The 13,021-nt window shown below is 37.7% G+C and overlaps 1 protein-coding gene across 1 annotated transcript; it reads left to right on the forward strand.

The window, feature by feature from the left end:
- Nucleotides 1-1,529: 1,529 nt before the first annotated feature.
- On the forward strand, nucleotides 1,530-2,486 carry LOC134603708 (olfactory receptor 5P60-like). Its single transcript, XM_063449887.1, has one exon. The coding sequence runs from the start codon at nucleotides 1,533-1,535 to the stop codon at nucleotides 2,484-2,486; it is 954 nt and encodes a 317-aa protein (XP_063305957.1). The 5' UTR covers nucleotides 1,530-1,532.
- Nucleotides 2,487-13,021: the final 10,535 nt, after the last annotated feature.

The following is a 13,021-nucleotide window of genomic DNA, read 5'->3' on the forward strand; positions in this document are numbered from 1 at the left end:
GCACACTGGTGAACATGAAGTTAGTTTTACATACACAGATCATATTGTATTTTACAGTGATGGAAGTAAAGTGCTGGAAGCGAAGATGAATTTATCAAATATACCTAGATCTCTAATGGGCTTATAGAGCAAAGGACTCCGTAGACTGTAGGAGAATTGCAGTTAGGACGATGATCAGGGAATCGTTTTTATACAAGATGGTGCACATACTAAGTAATAAGTAATACGTCTGTTTGTGAGTTATGTGAGGTCAGGAAGAGAACTGTTTAAGTAATATCAATTATGGATTGTCAATTATGAAATTAGGACATTGCTCAGGGTATTAGGGTCATAGAACAGATGTGAAGAGAATAGAATTATTGTAATAAACATAAGCATGGATTGAGCAACAGCTCTATTTCTTAAAATTAGATCAACATGCTTATTTAATTTAGAAAATATGATGTATTTTATCTTGTATTTATAGTGTTATTATTAATATTATTGGTATTTATATAGTACCAACTTATTATGCAGCACTTTTAAATATTATAAAGGGGGAAATCTAACAATCAATAAGACAATTAAAAATGTTACAGGAACACTAGGTTTATAAGGACACTGAATCTATGGGTTGTGTAGTATAAAAACACACTAGGAAGGGCATCAAACAAACAACAAGGTTGGAGGGGAATCAGAAGGGGACATTGGAGTGTGGTTCTTTAAGAGAGTGCAATAGACAGGTTTGTAAAATAGATGTTACTCTGGGAGACCATACACTTTTCTGGAGAGATGGGTTTTGAGGGACTTCTTAAGACAAGGATAGAGTATTATGGGGGTTAGGTAAGCAGTTCCAGAAGAACAGGGTTACCCATGAGTAGTCCTAAAAGGGTGAGTTAGCAATAAGGGTACGAGCAGCAGACAGGAGAAGTTCACTGACAGAGCAGAGAGCAGAGAAGGCACGTACCTAGGAATTAGTGAAAAAAAATAACAGGCTTCATCGGTAAGGGTTAGTATTTTGAAATGACTCTGACCCTGACTGGGTAAAGGAAGCCAATGTAAGAATTGACAAAGGGGCAAAGTGTTAGAGGAAAGACAGGAGTGAAAAATAAGTATTGCTGCAGCATTCATTACAGACTGGAACAAGGCATTATGGTTTCAAGGGAGGCTAATAAGGAGACAATTACAGTAGTCAATACAAGAGATTAGTAGAGCATGAACAATTTCCTTAGCAGAATCATGAGTAAGAAACGGGTAGTAATTGATAACTAGTAGAATGTGGCTAATTCTTGATATCACTCAGACATAATGAAATAATCTAGTAAAGCAGTAAATAGAGCTGGTGAAATAAATAAGGTATTTTAGAATCAAATGTTACATTTTGTGATGTAAGCTTTGATTTCATATTTTAAAAAATAAACTTTTAAGATGATCTAATACTTAAAAAAAAATTATTTCAAATATTTTTACAGTAATAAAACACACAAGTCAGTTTGAAAGACTGGACATTTTACTTACACATGATGCCAATCTCTTTCCATGTATCTCAAGAAATGTATAAGAAGAATCACTCAGTGGTCACAGAGTTCCTTCTTCTTGGATTTCAGAATATTGAAAGTTTCAAGATGTTCTTTTTCTCCTTTCTCCTTATTTCATACTTTATAACTTTATCTGGAAATGTTCTTCTTATTTTTCTGGTTTCTACAATGAGGACTCTGCAGTCTCCTATGTATTTATTTATTTCCCAATTATCCATATCTGACATCTTGTTAACAACAAATATTGTCCCTAGCTCACTTGACATTGTGCTGGCCGACGGGAAAGTTGTGTCTTTTGCCGAGTGTATAGTACAATTTTATTTTTTTGGTGGCATTGAATCATTTGAGTGTCTTATTCTTACTGTAATGGCATATGATAGATACCTGGCCATCTGTAACCCTCTTCGTTACATTTCTCTAATGAATCATGTGATATGCATTAAGCTAATTGCAATGTCTTGGTTGTTGGGTTTCTTTGGAATATCGCTTGACACAATATCCATATCTAGACTCAACTTCTGTGGACCCAATGTTATTAACCATTTCTTTTGTGATCTTACACCCCTTTTGGAACTTTCTTGCTCAGATACCTTTATTGCTAAATTAGAAGCTACTTTATTATGTGTTCCCTTGATTATCCTCCCTCTCATAATTATCATCATTTCATATGCCTATATTGCCATCACCATCCTGAAGATTTCATCCAGGGTTGGTAGATGGAAAGCCTTCACCACTTGCAGCTCCCACTTGACAGTGGTTTCTATATATTATGGGACACTGATTTGTATTTATGTTCTTCCAAATGGAGGCCAATCATTGACCATCAGCAAAGTCCTGTCTCTGTTTTATACAGTTGTGACCCCCATGCTTAATCCAGTCATATATAGCCTTAGAAATAATGACATCACATGTGCTTTGGAGAAGCACATTTTTAGTATCATTATAAGAAAATTAAGGAGATTATCATGACATACCATTCGCGATAGATGTATGATATTAGTTTTGTTCACTAAAATGTAATTTTGCATTAATCATTTTGCAATTTTCAATATTGGATATAATTTTGCAATATGGCCATTACTTCACTATAGCTCAAATTTTGTCAATAATTGCCACTATAATTTAAAATGTCATACTAATGTTATTTCAAACCAATAATGAAAATAATAAATAATCTTGGTTTCAGAGTTTATTGTTAACTATATATTAAAGGACCACTCTAGTGCCAGGAAAGCATACTCGTTTTCCTGGCACTAGAGTGCCCTGAGGGTGCCCCCACCCTCAGGGACCCCCTCCCGCCCGGCCCTGGAAAGGGGAAAAGGGTTAAAACTTACCTTTTTCCAGCGCTGGGCGGGGAGCTCTCCTCCTCCTCTCCGCCTCCGTTCCTCCCCGTCGGCTGAATGCGCACGCGCGGCAAGAGCTGCGCGCGCATTCAGCAGGTCGCATAGGAAAGCATTTACAATGCTTTCCTATGGACGCTTGCGTGCTCTCACTGTGATTTTCACAGTGAGAATCACGCAAGCGCCTCTAGCGGCTGTCAGTGAGACAGCCACTAGAGGAAATAGGGGAAGGCTTAACTAATTGATAAACATAGCAGTTTCTCTGAAACTGCTATGTTTATAAAAAAATTAGTTAACCCTAGCTGGACCTGGCACCCAGACCACTTCATTAAGCTGAAGTGGTCTGGGTGCCTAGAGTGGTCCTTTAATCTCATACTCGTGTAAATATAGGAGTTACATAGTTACATAGCTGAAAAGAGACGTGTGTCCTTCAAGTTCAGCATTTCTCACATTTTCTTTTACATAATACCACATGGTTAGTAATTATTTATGTAAACAGCATGATTGAAAATTAACTCTACTGTGCAAACGCAAGCTATCAGTGAGAGAGACTTCATACAGTACACTGCAGTGAAAGACAGACTGCATCCATCTCACTTTGCAGATAACATGTTATGAGTGAAATACAATCTATTAATCAAACATTACTGAGAGTTTCATCTGATTATAGAAGACAAACTCATTCTATAAGGCATTGCAGAGGGAGTAAATTGTAATAGAAAGCAAACTCTATTATTCATACACTGCAGAAAATGTTTTAGCTGTGGACTAGAGACAGAGGCATAGCTGACTTCCTCCATCAAAAACTGAATTTTTGGCAGGTGGTAAAAATATGCTAACGTGGGAATTTTATTTATAATTTTTTTCATTTTTTTTAAAGCTTCCTGTAAAAGACCCCTTAGCTTAATTTTCCATGGGTTTTTCTTTTCAGTTTTTTTATATGTATTCTCATCCCCAATATTCTGTAAGCTGTCTGTGGATAATAACCTCTATCTTTTACAATTATTGTGTTGGCACTCAACTACAGGGGGGTGCAGGTATTAGAGGTAAGCCCCATAAGGACCTCAATAATATATACAAATAAATCACTATTAATACTTCACTTTATCGCATATAATGTGCATCAAAAAGAAAATAATCAATATGTTGAAATGCAAAAATGTATTTATTGTACACTAAATGAAAAACAGAAAAAAAGACAAAATCAAAAAAGAGGACCACTATTGCCAATTATTCATAATGGTATACACTCTGTTAATTCAATCACCATACAATAGTTAATAGAAAAAATCACAATATATACTTAAAATAGGTACAACGTATCCTATATACACCCTATAAATGGAACTTGATGAATAATGATAAATGGTAGTTTATATACAGTCCGGTGGATACATTAAATTAATGAATTAGAGAGTGAAAGGTATTTTTAAACCTTTCTAGACACGAGTTGATGGAGAATTTTAAATAAAGGATTGCTAATTGCACCCCAGAAAGGGTCAAATAATTCTGAAATATTTATAGATTCTCAAATGTTTTTGAGAAAAGGGAATATTAAACTTTAAAAAAAAAAAAAAAGAAAGACTGGTAAAATATTAATGAGGAAAGACCAAATCATATGAATATAGATAAACCTTCAGGTTATATACAGTCACATTTGAAACCTAAATCAAAGCTTTACCCATGTTAGAAAAAAATTAGAATATATTCCTGTTTTTGGACACATGCTTTTAAATTAATGTAACAATGTTTTCAACAGGAAAGAAAAAGAAAACTTAGCCACGGATGAAAAATTGACCATTAAAGAATTAAAAGAAAATATAATTTAGCAATTAAACATACAGATAAAGGGAGGGATTAGTAGTCAAAGATGGAGGTTATTATTAATACTGAACTCAATCGCATATAATATGTGTCAAAAAGAAAATAATCAATATGTTGAAATGCAAAAGTTAATTTATTGTACACTAAATAAAATATATTCGGGGTCAGTACAAACCATTATCTGGAAATCTATTCATAAACAGGGCTATACATAGGACACGAGGTCACACATTTAGGCTGGAAGAAAGGATTTCATCTAAGGCAAAGAAAAGGGTTTTTATTTTACAGTAAGAGTAATAATGATATGGAATTCTCTCTCTGAAGAGGTGGGTTTATCAGAGTCCATACAGATGTTTAAACTGAAATTAGATAAATACTTGCAAAAACATAACATAAAGGGATATAATTTATTTTTAGTGGGAAAATAGCTGCTTGATCCAAGGAGACATCTGACTGCTATTTTGGGGTCAAGAAGGAATTTTTTCCTAGTTTGTTGCAAAATTGGAAGCGCTACAGAGAAGTTTTTTGCCTTCTTTTGGATCAACAGCAAAAACATATGTAAGGAAGGCTGAACTTGATGGACACAAGTCTCTTTTCAGCTATGTAACTATGTAACTATGTAACTATGTAACTAAGTACTAAGAGACAATTTTGTATATAAAGTGATATAAAATGGGTGTAATTAAGCAATACAAAGGGAATTTTTAAAGATAAATAATATAGTTAAAGCGGCACTATCATGGCTGAATCCATTTTTAACCCCCCTCCTGAATCCACTACATCTAATTCCCCCCCCTAAACCCTCCATATTACCTCTTTTTTATCTTTATTTTCTGCCCGGATCTAGGTCCTGGACGTCGCCATCTTTGTGTAGATAGATGAAGTCCCTGAGGGACACGTCATCTGCCCACACTAGATAGGGCCGTGAAATTCCTGAACATGCCCAGTTAAACACTTGGGCATTTGAACAGGAATTTCATCTATTCATTCACTTGTCAGAAAGACAAATAAATTAATAGAAATTTCAAATGAATGAACGAAGACCTCTTCGTTTGTTTGGTTGATTACAAGGAGGGAACTACCGGCTCGCAGCTCCCTCCTTGTCATATGTGAAAATATTCCTTACTCCCCCCATGTCCCTCCTTCACTATATGGGGGACGATAGCATAAGGGAGATTAAAATCTACTACTCGTGGCATAGCATGTCTACTAAACAGTGAGCAGCCATTGGTTGCTCACTGTTGTAAAAAAAGAAAGCCCCCTTCTCTAAAAAATAACCCCACAAGTGGGGGCTATGCAACTAAACGGGGCCCCCACCCATAAGCGGAGGGTGGGGGACCTGAATGAAAATGGTGGGTGTTACAGAAGCATTAGTTTTAATTGTGTACCTTTAAGTACTGTTTTCACCTTTCAGACCTATTTGCAGCTGTTCGTATGGTTCAGCACGAATCCTTTGTGTAAACGTATAGGTGGCCGCCATTTTGGGACTTTGCACATGTTCGCGGCCATCTTACGTGCGAACAGCGGTATTTGCCAGCAATCGTCTGGAACTGAAAACGGAGACACAAACAGGCGAACACCGCTGAGACCTCCAGGACAACGCAACTTCGTGCTGGTCCTACCGAACGGCCCACTGTTCGGTAAGATGATTACCCTTCGCATGGGGAGCACAGCGACCCCCGGGATAACCATGGATGGCAATGGGTTCGTAGAGTTTTTATGTACGAATGGAGACCGACCGCAAGGCCAAAACGTGTGGAACGTGCGGTCGGTCAAAACTTTGGAAACCCATAACTTCCGAACTGTTCATCCGAATGGGCTGGTTTTTGGATATGTTGCTCCCCTGAACAAGATCTATACAGCGGTGTAGGATTTAAAGGGGTACCCCCTGGTTTTGTGGTACGTTCAGAACTTGGTCGAAAATATGTACAGTATAATTGGTTTAACTGTTTTTCTGAGGGCAGGGGATGTGTGGGTTGTACCAAATGTGTGATTGGTGATTTTATGCCTCCCCCTGGGAGTGTCCTGTTTGCATGTAACCACAATAAAAAGCAGGCTGGGCATCCCAGTCCTCAGTTCTAGTTTGACCCTCAAATCGCAGCCTTGACTCGTTTTGTGGGCAGAAGGGTATCCTAGCTGTGCTATAGCTAGTGGGATTATTCTACATTTACAGGACTCGCATGGAATACTATGGAAAGCAGCTTCTCCCCTCTTCAGCAATAGGAATCCAGACTACTAAGCGGTCCAGCTCTCAGCAAGACTAAGGGTAACCGTAACAGTGGGACCTATTGGTGGAACCTGAATGAAAATGGGAGGCCTATTGTCTTCCCCCCAGCACCCACCCCTGAGCAGCAGGTGGGGGCACTGAATGAAAACAGGGGGTGACCTATTGTCCTCCCCCTTCGCCCCCACCCCTGATGGGGGGACCTATTGTCCTCCCCCCAACCCACACCCATGAGCAGCGGGTGGGGTCCTAAATGAAAATGAGGGGATCTATTGTCATACCCCCACTCATGAGTGGGGGCTTGGGAGGAGGACAATAGGTCACCCCCATTTTCATTTAGGGCCCCCACCTGCCATGAGCTGCATAGCACACACTCGCGGGACATGAGTGAGGGCTCAGGGGGTACACTATACCCCGCCCCCACTAGATGCCTTATCATGGGGCCATTTTTTAGAAGGGGGGGGCTTTTTTTTTGTTTACAACAGACATGCCCCTACTCGAGTAGGGGCAGATTAATTACTAATACCAAGTAATTGTTACTTTGTATTTAGTAAAGTTGCCTGAAAGACCAATATTGGTCTTTAAGCCTTTTGGTAGATAGCTGCCTAATACCGTGGGAATTCAAATGGAATTTTAAATTTCGAACCAAACAAAAGTCCTAACAGGAATGGACAAACTGCATTCTGTTAGGGCGAAATTTTCTAGTTTTGCCGGCGTTCAGGAATACGGAAAAGAGGCATTGTGAGATCATGGAGGAAAGGTAAGAATAGTGGAAAAATTTCTATGACCACAGGAAATGGAGCACATAAGAAAAAGAACGACTACAGAGTTAGAAAAGACTAACTCTGGAGTCAAATGGACTAAATGGGCAACATACATGGGCATAACCCAGAACGATATAAACTGAGAGAAAAAGAATCCCAAATATTAGGGTAGATGGAAGGGAGAGCACAGGTCCTGCTTCCAAAGACCACTACTAGAGGGTGTGCCCATATAGAAGGGTACATAACTAACTAGAGTCCCATGGCTGAGTAAATGAAGTAAACAAAAATAAAAATAAAAAAGTATTTATTGCGAAGATAAGTTACTAAAAACCAAAATGGTACCCCAAGGAGGTGCAAACAAACTGTGCAAAAAGAAAGGGGAGGGGGGGAGGGGATTTATATGTGGAAAAACGTGCTACACACACTAGGTCTCAATTGTAAGTAAAAGGTCCCATGGGTGTACCCCTCAGATATAATATACTATGTGTGAAGTATATTATAGGGGGACCATGCAGTAGCCTGAAGGCTAAATATAGCAAAATGAAAAATAAGCGGTGGGCTAGCAATTGTATGGACAGGCAGGGATACCCATATGCGTAAAATACAGCTCCACTACAGTTAGCGCAGCCCAGTAGCGTGCCACAGTCACCTCTATAGATCATAGGATGAGCAGACCCGTGGTGTGAGCTGCCCTCCTAGTAGAGATAACAGTGGTGGTGGAGATATCACCTATATACTTGTCTGGGAAAAAGAACCAGTCAATAGGTGACCCCTACTGTAAGGTATACAGGTACAGGTGAAACTGAAAAACAGTAAAACAGTAAAAAAACGAGTACAGATATAGAGGTGCCTCTAAATACCCCCCCAGTTTCAGTACATATAGGCAGGTAGGCTCCACTTGTGCAAAGGTAAGAGCCCCTCCCTTTTATGTTAGAGTGTAAGGGGTAGATTACCTAAACTCCTGACTGTATCATATTCTCAAAGTGCTTAGTAGCCCTATCTAGAGAGAAAGATATTAATTTCCAGGCTAGTCCAATAGGAGGTTTAGGCAGAGGAGTCCCTGAGAGACAAAATCTTTGAACATTAGTAAGTTAGTCAAAGCCTTACTAATGCTGTACGGCATGCACGCCGGGCAGAGTCAAGCCCTAAATCTAAAATCCGCTATTAATCATTTCGCTGGCTAAAGAAGAGACCCAGAGTGATGAGTGAGAACCCCAAACCCCAGCGTCTAGCTCGACGCGCGTTTCGGCGCTATGTGGCGCCTTTGTCAAGAGCGGTGAAAAGGAAATGGAGCACACTTGGCTCCTCCGCTGGTCAGAGATGGTCAGGCGTAGGAAACCTCCATAAGACAAAGTAGTTACTACTTTGTCTTATGTTTTAAAGAAAACTAGAGCAGACAGAAAGAAATGAAGAACAGATCCTGAGAGAGGAAGAGAAAAGGAAGCAATTGGGGAAAGGTAAGTTCGGCATGACAGTGCCGCTTTCATAAACTCAATACAAATGAGGAATTATTTATCTGTCAAGAAATTGGCACAAATTGAGGAATTTGTTAACCAAAGACATAGCAATGTAACGTGTAGTTGGTAGTACTAAAGCATACATATCAGCAATGAGCAGATAGCCCATTTCATATCCCAATTAACTTATACCAGTTTGCTTGCAACGAAAGGCAAGGTACACAGTTCATAAAATGAGTAAGAATACATGATTTATCTGCTGAAGAATTGGGACCTGAAAAAATATTTTGAATAAAGGCATGACAATACGACTGGCAATATTAGGACATGCATATCATTATCAAGCTTCTAGCATATTTTAGATCCTAGAAGTGGAAGTGCACTTCATATTTTAGATCCTAGAAGAAGAGTGCAGTATTAATAATAACCTCCATCTTTGACTACTATTCCCTCTCTTTATCTGCATTGTTAATTACTAAATTATATTTTCTTTTAATTCTTTAATGGCCAATTTTTCATCCCTGGCTAAGTTTTCTTTTTCTTTCCTGTTGAAAACATTGTTACATTCATTTAAAAGCATGTGTCCAAAAACAGGAATATATTCTCATTTTTTTCTAACATGGGTAAAACTTTGATTTAGGTTTCATATGTGAATTTATATAACCTGAAGGTTTATCTATATTTCTATGATTTGGTCTTTCCTCATATTTTATCAGTCTTTCTTTTTAAAAAAGTTTAATAGTCCTTTTTCTCAAAAAACATTGAGGATCTATAAATATTTCTAAATTATTTGGCCCTTTCTGGGGTGCAATTAGCAATCCTTTATTTAAAATTCTTAATTGTTTCTCTATCAACTCATATCTAGAAAGATTTAAAATACCTTTCAGTCTCTCATTGTTTAATTCAATATCTCTCTCTCTCCTCTGATTCCTCTATTCTACCTATGACTGCCAGAGCTTCTTTTTCTTGAGTAAGATTAGTACATCAGTATCAGCTATGCCTCACTGATGATGCCTAACAAGGCTGAAACGATCGTCTGGGGTTGCTGTATCTCTCGTGCAGAGAGAACTTGCTGGCATTTCGGATCTGGACTGCCCGTATGGGTGGGACCAGTCTGATATGCTTCAGATATGTTTTCTCTGTAATGGCACAAGATGAGCTAAAACCAGCTTGAGTTCTGAGCGGGGACCCACCGAAGGGCAGGCTATTTCAGCTGCTGTCCGTTCTCAGAATACTCTTGCGACCCGTTTTTTTTTTTATCTCCAAGATTAGTACATCTTTCAATGTTCTGGGTATCAACAGATTCCTTTGTTCCTTCTGCGTGCTAAAATCCTCTTGAGTCTCTTGATTCTACTCTAAAAATTAATTGTTTCACATTCTTTTTTGCTCGCCTTAATGTAACATACATATATTGGAGTATGCTACTGACCCTGTCGATCGACGCAGAAAAGGCCTTCGACAGGGTCAGTTGGGGATATATGACCAAAGTTCTGACAGCATTTGGGTTAGAAGGATGGATTGCAGATGCAATTGGAGCTCTTCACACATGTCCATCAGCTAGAATAGTAGGATATGATATATGCTCTGAATGGTTTGACATTAACAACGGGATGAGGCAGGGGTGTCCGTTATCTCCCTGCTATATGTTCTCTCCATCGAACCATTCGCCATAACTATTAGAGAAAATTTGGATATAAGAGGTATGATTAAAGAGGAAGTGGAAGCAAAGATTTGCCTTTATGCTGATTATGTATTGATTTCTATCACAGAACCGTTCTTACTTAATGCAAGAAATTCAAAATTTCGGGGAGGTGTCAATTAATAAGATAAACACACATAAAACTATAGCCTTAACAATTCATTTAAACCCTTATACTCTTAGTTCTCTTAAAGAGAAGTATAATTTCCGATGGAATAAAAAAGAATTCCAATACCTAGGAATCATTATCACGGCAAATCCTCAAAGAATAGTAGAGACCGATTTTTTGAAAATGATAAAATATACAAATAAAACTCTAAAGGAATGGTGATCCCTAGAAATTTCCTGGTGGGGAAGAGTCAATACAGTAAAGCCTATGTTATTCCCAAATTGGCATACATTTTTAACATGATTCCATTAAAGGTGCCTAAACCCTGGATGGATATGCTTCAACATTCACTTTAAAATTTTATTTGGAATGGGAAAACACCAAGAATAAAATCCCAAATTTTAACAAAAAAAAATAATCAAGGAGGAATGGCCTTCCCACTCATTAAAGATGTGTATAGCGCTAATATTATTTCCCATATCCATAAATTTCAGATTTCAGATTCGAGAAACCAACCTTGGTATCAGATAGAATCAATTAGAACAAAAGTAAAAGATCTAGCCCTTCTGATTTGGGATGACAATACTAACTACAAGACCCATTTAATTCAATTTAATTCAATTATAGTATATCAGTTTATTGAAGAATGGCAATGAATCAAAAAATGTCTTAACATATCCCAACAAATTGTTGAAGGAGCGAATATTCGGGTCCTGGAAAGAGTCATCCCCAATCTAAATCTCAAAACAAATCTATACAACGCCAAAGGAGTAGGAGTATAGATTAAAAAGGGGTAGCATACAGATATGAAGAAAATGCAACCTGTGTATTACAGGGAGTAATCTTAGAGGAATCTAGAGAATATAAAAAATCACTCAATAGTGAAGTATGCAGAGAAAATTGTGACTCAATCCCGGAGGTAGAGAACTTACAAGAGCCACTGATGATCTGCGCTTATCTCCCCTTTCTTTCGGGGTATCTTAGGAAGGTGCTTGTCTCTCTTTGAAAGAATCCTGCGAGGAAAGCAAGGGTGCTCTCGATATGCCAGACCCTCAAGGGGGAAAAAAAACATATAGAGCAGTATTGCTAAAAGAAAATACAATTTATTGCACTGATTGCACTTACATTCAAACTGCAGCCAGCATGCAACTGTCAGCCAGCATATCTCAACTAGCAAGTGGAACTGTGTGGAAAAGTCCATAGGTACAGCAAGTGGAGTGGCAGTCAGATAACAGCAGAAAGAAATATGCATAAAATAAAAGAAATAAAATAAAAACTGTAAACAAACGTCCAGGTCCTCAATCCAGCGCGTTTCGTCGTAAGTAGACTTCTTCAGGGATATAGGATAAATCAGGGAAACTTCTTCCTTATATATTCATAAATGTAGGTGGTACTTATTGTCCGCAAAGTTTTTTACTTCTGGGTTTCGTCTGAGCTCGTCTCTCATTGGATAGACATGGTGACGTCTGCATTAATGACGCAAACGTTCAGTACTTAGCAATGTAGACATGCGAGACTTCCGCGTTCCACCTTGGAACACATATCGGCGCGGACCAAAATTAGCCAGGGGCCGAGCGCTCCAAGGTGGAGCGTCTTATACTAATACTTAAAAAACATAATAGAAGGGAGAGCTGGACCTAGAATATCCGGTCCATATATTTTCCCTACACATATAGTCAAAAAACAAGTACAAGAATAGATCAATATTATACAACCAAATTAATATGAGCATGTTCACAGGACCAAAATAAAGTTACTACTGTATATATATATATATATATATATATATATATCATATAAATGGAAGATCCATATATAATATACCTTCCCATTAACCTTCTCATTGTATTCATGGAATTGAAGATGGTACGAAGAAGATACAAAATAATATATAAATATGAATAAAAATAATAAAAATAATAAAAGAAAAAGAAAAAGAAAAAAGAAAAAAAGAAGAAAAAGAAAAATAAAAAAGAAAAGAAAATTAGAAATAAAAATAATAATAATAAAGTAAAAAAGAAAAAAAGAGTATTTTCTATCCAAGGACAAATAATTTAAAAATTAATTCCAAAAAATAATGATACCAA

This window comes from Pelobates fuscus, chromosome 3 (assembly GCF_036172605.1).
Source record: "Pelobates fuscus isolate aPelFus1 chromosome 3, aPelFus1.pri, whole genome shotgun sequence".
Taxonomy (NCBI): Eukaryota; Metazoa; Chordata; class Amphibia; order Anura; family Pelobatidae; genus Pelobates; species Pelobates fuscus.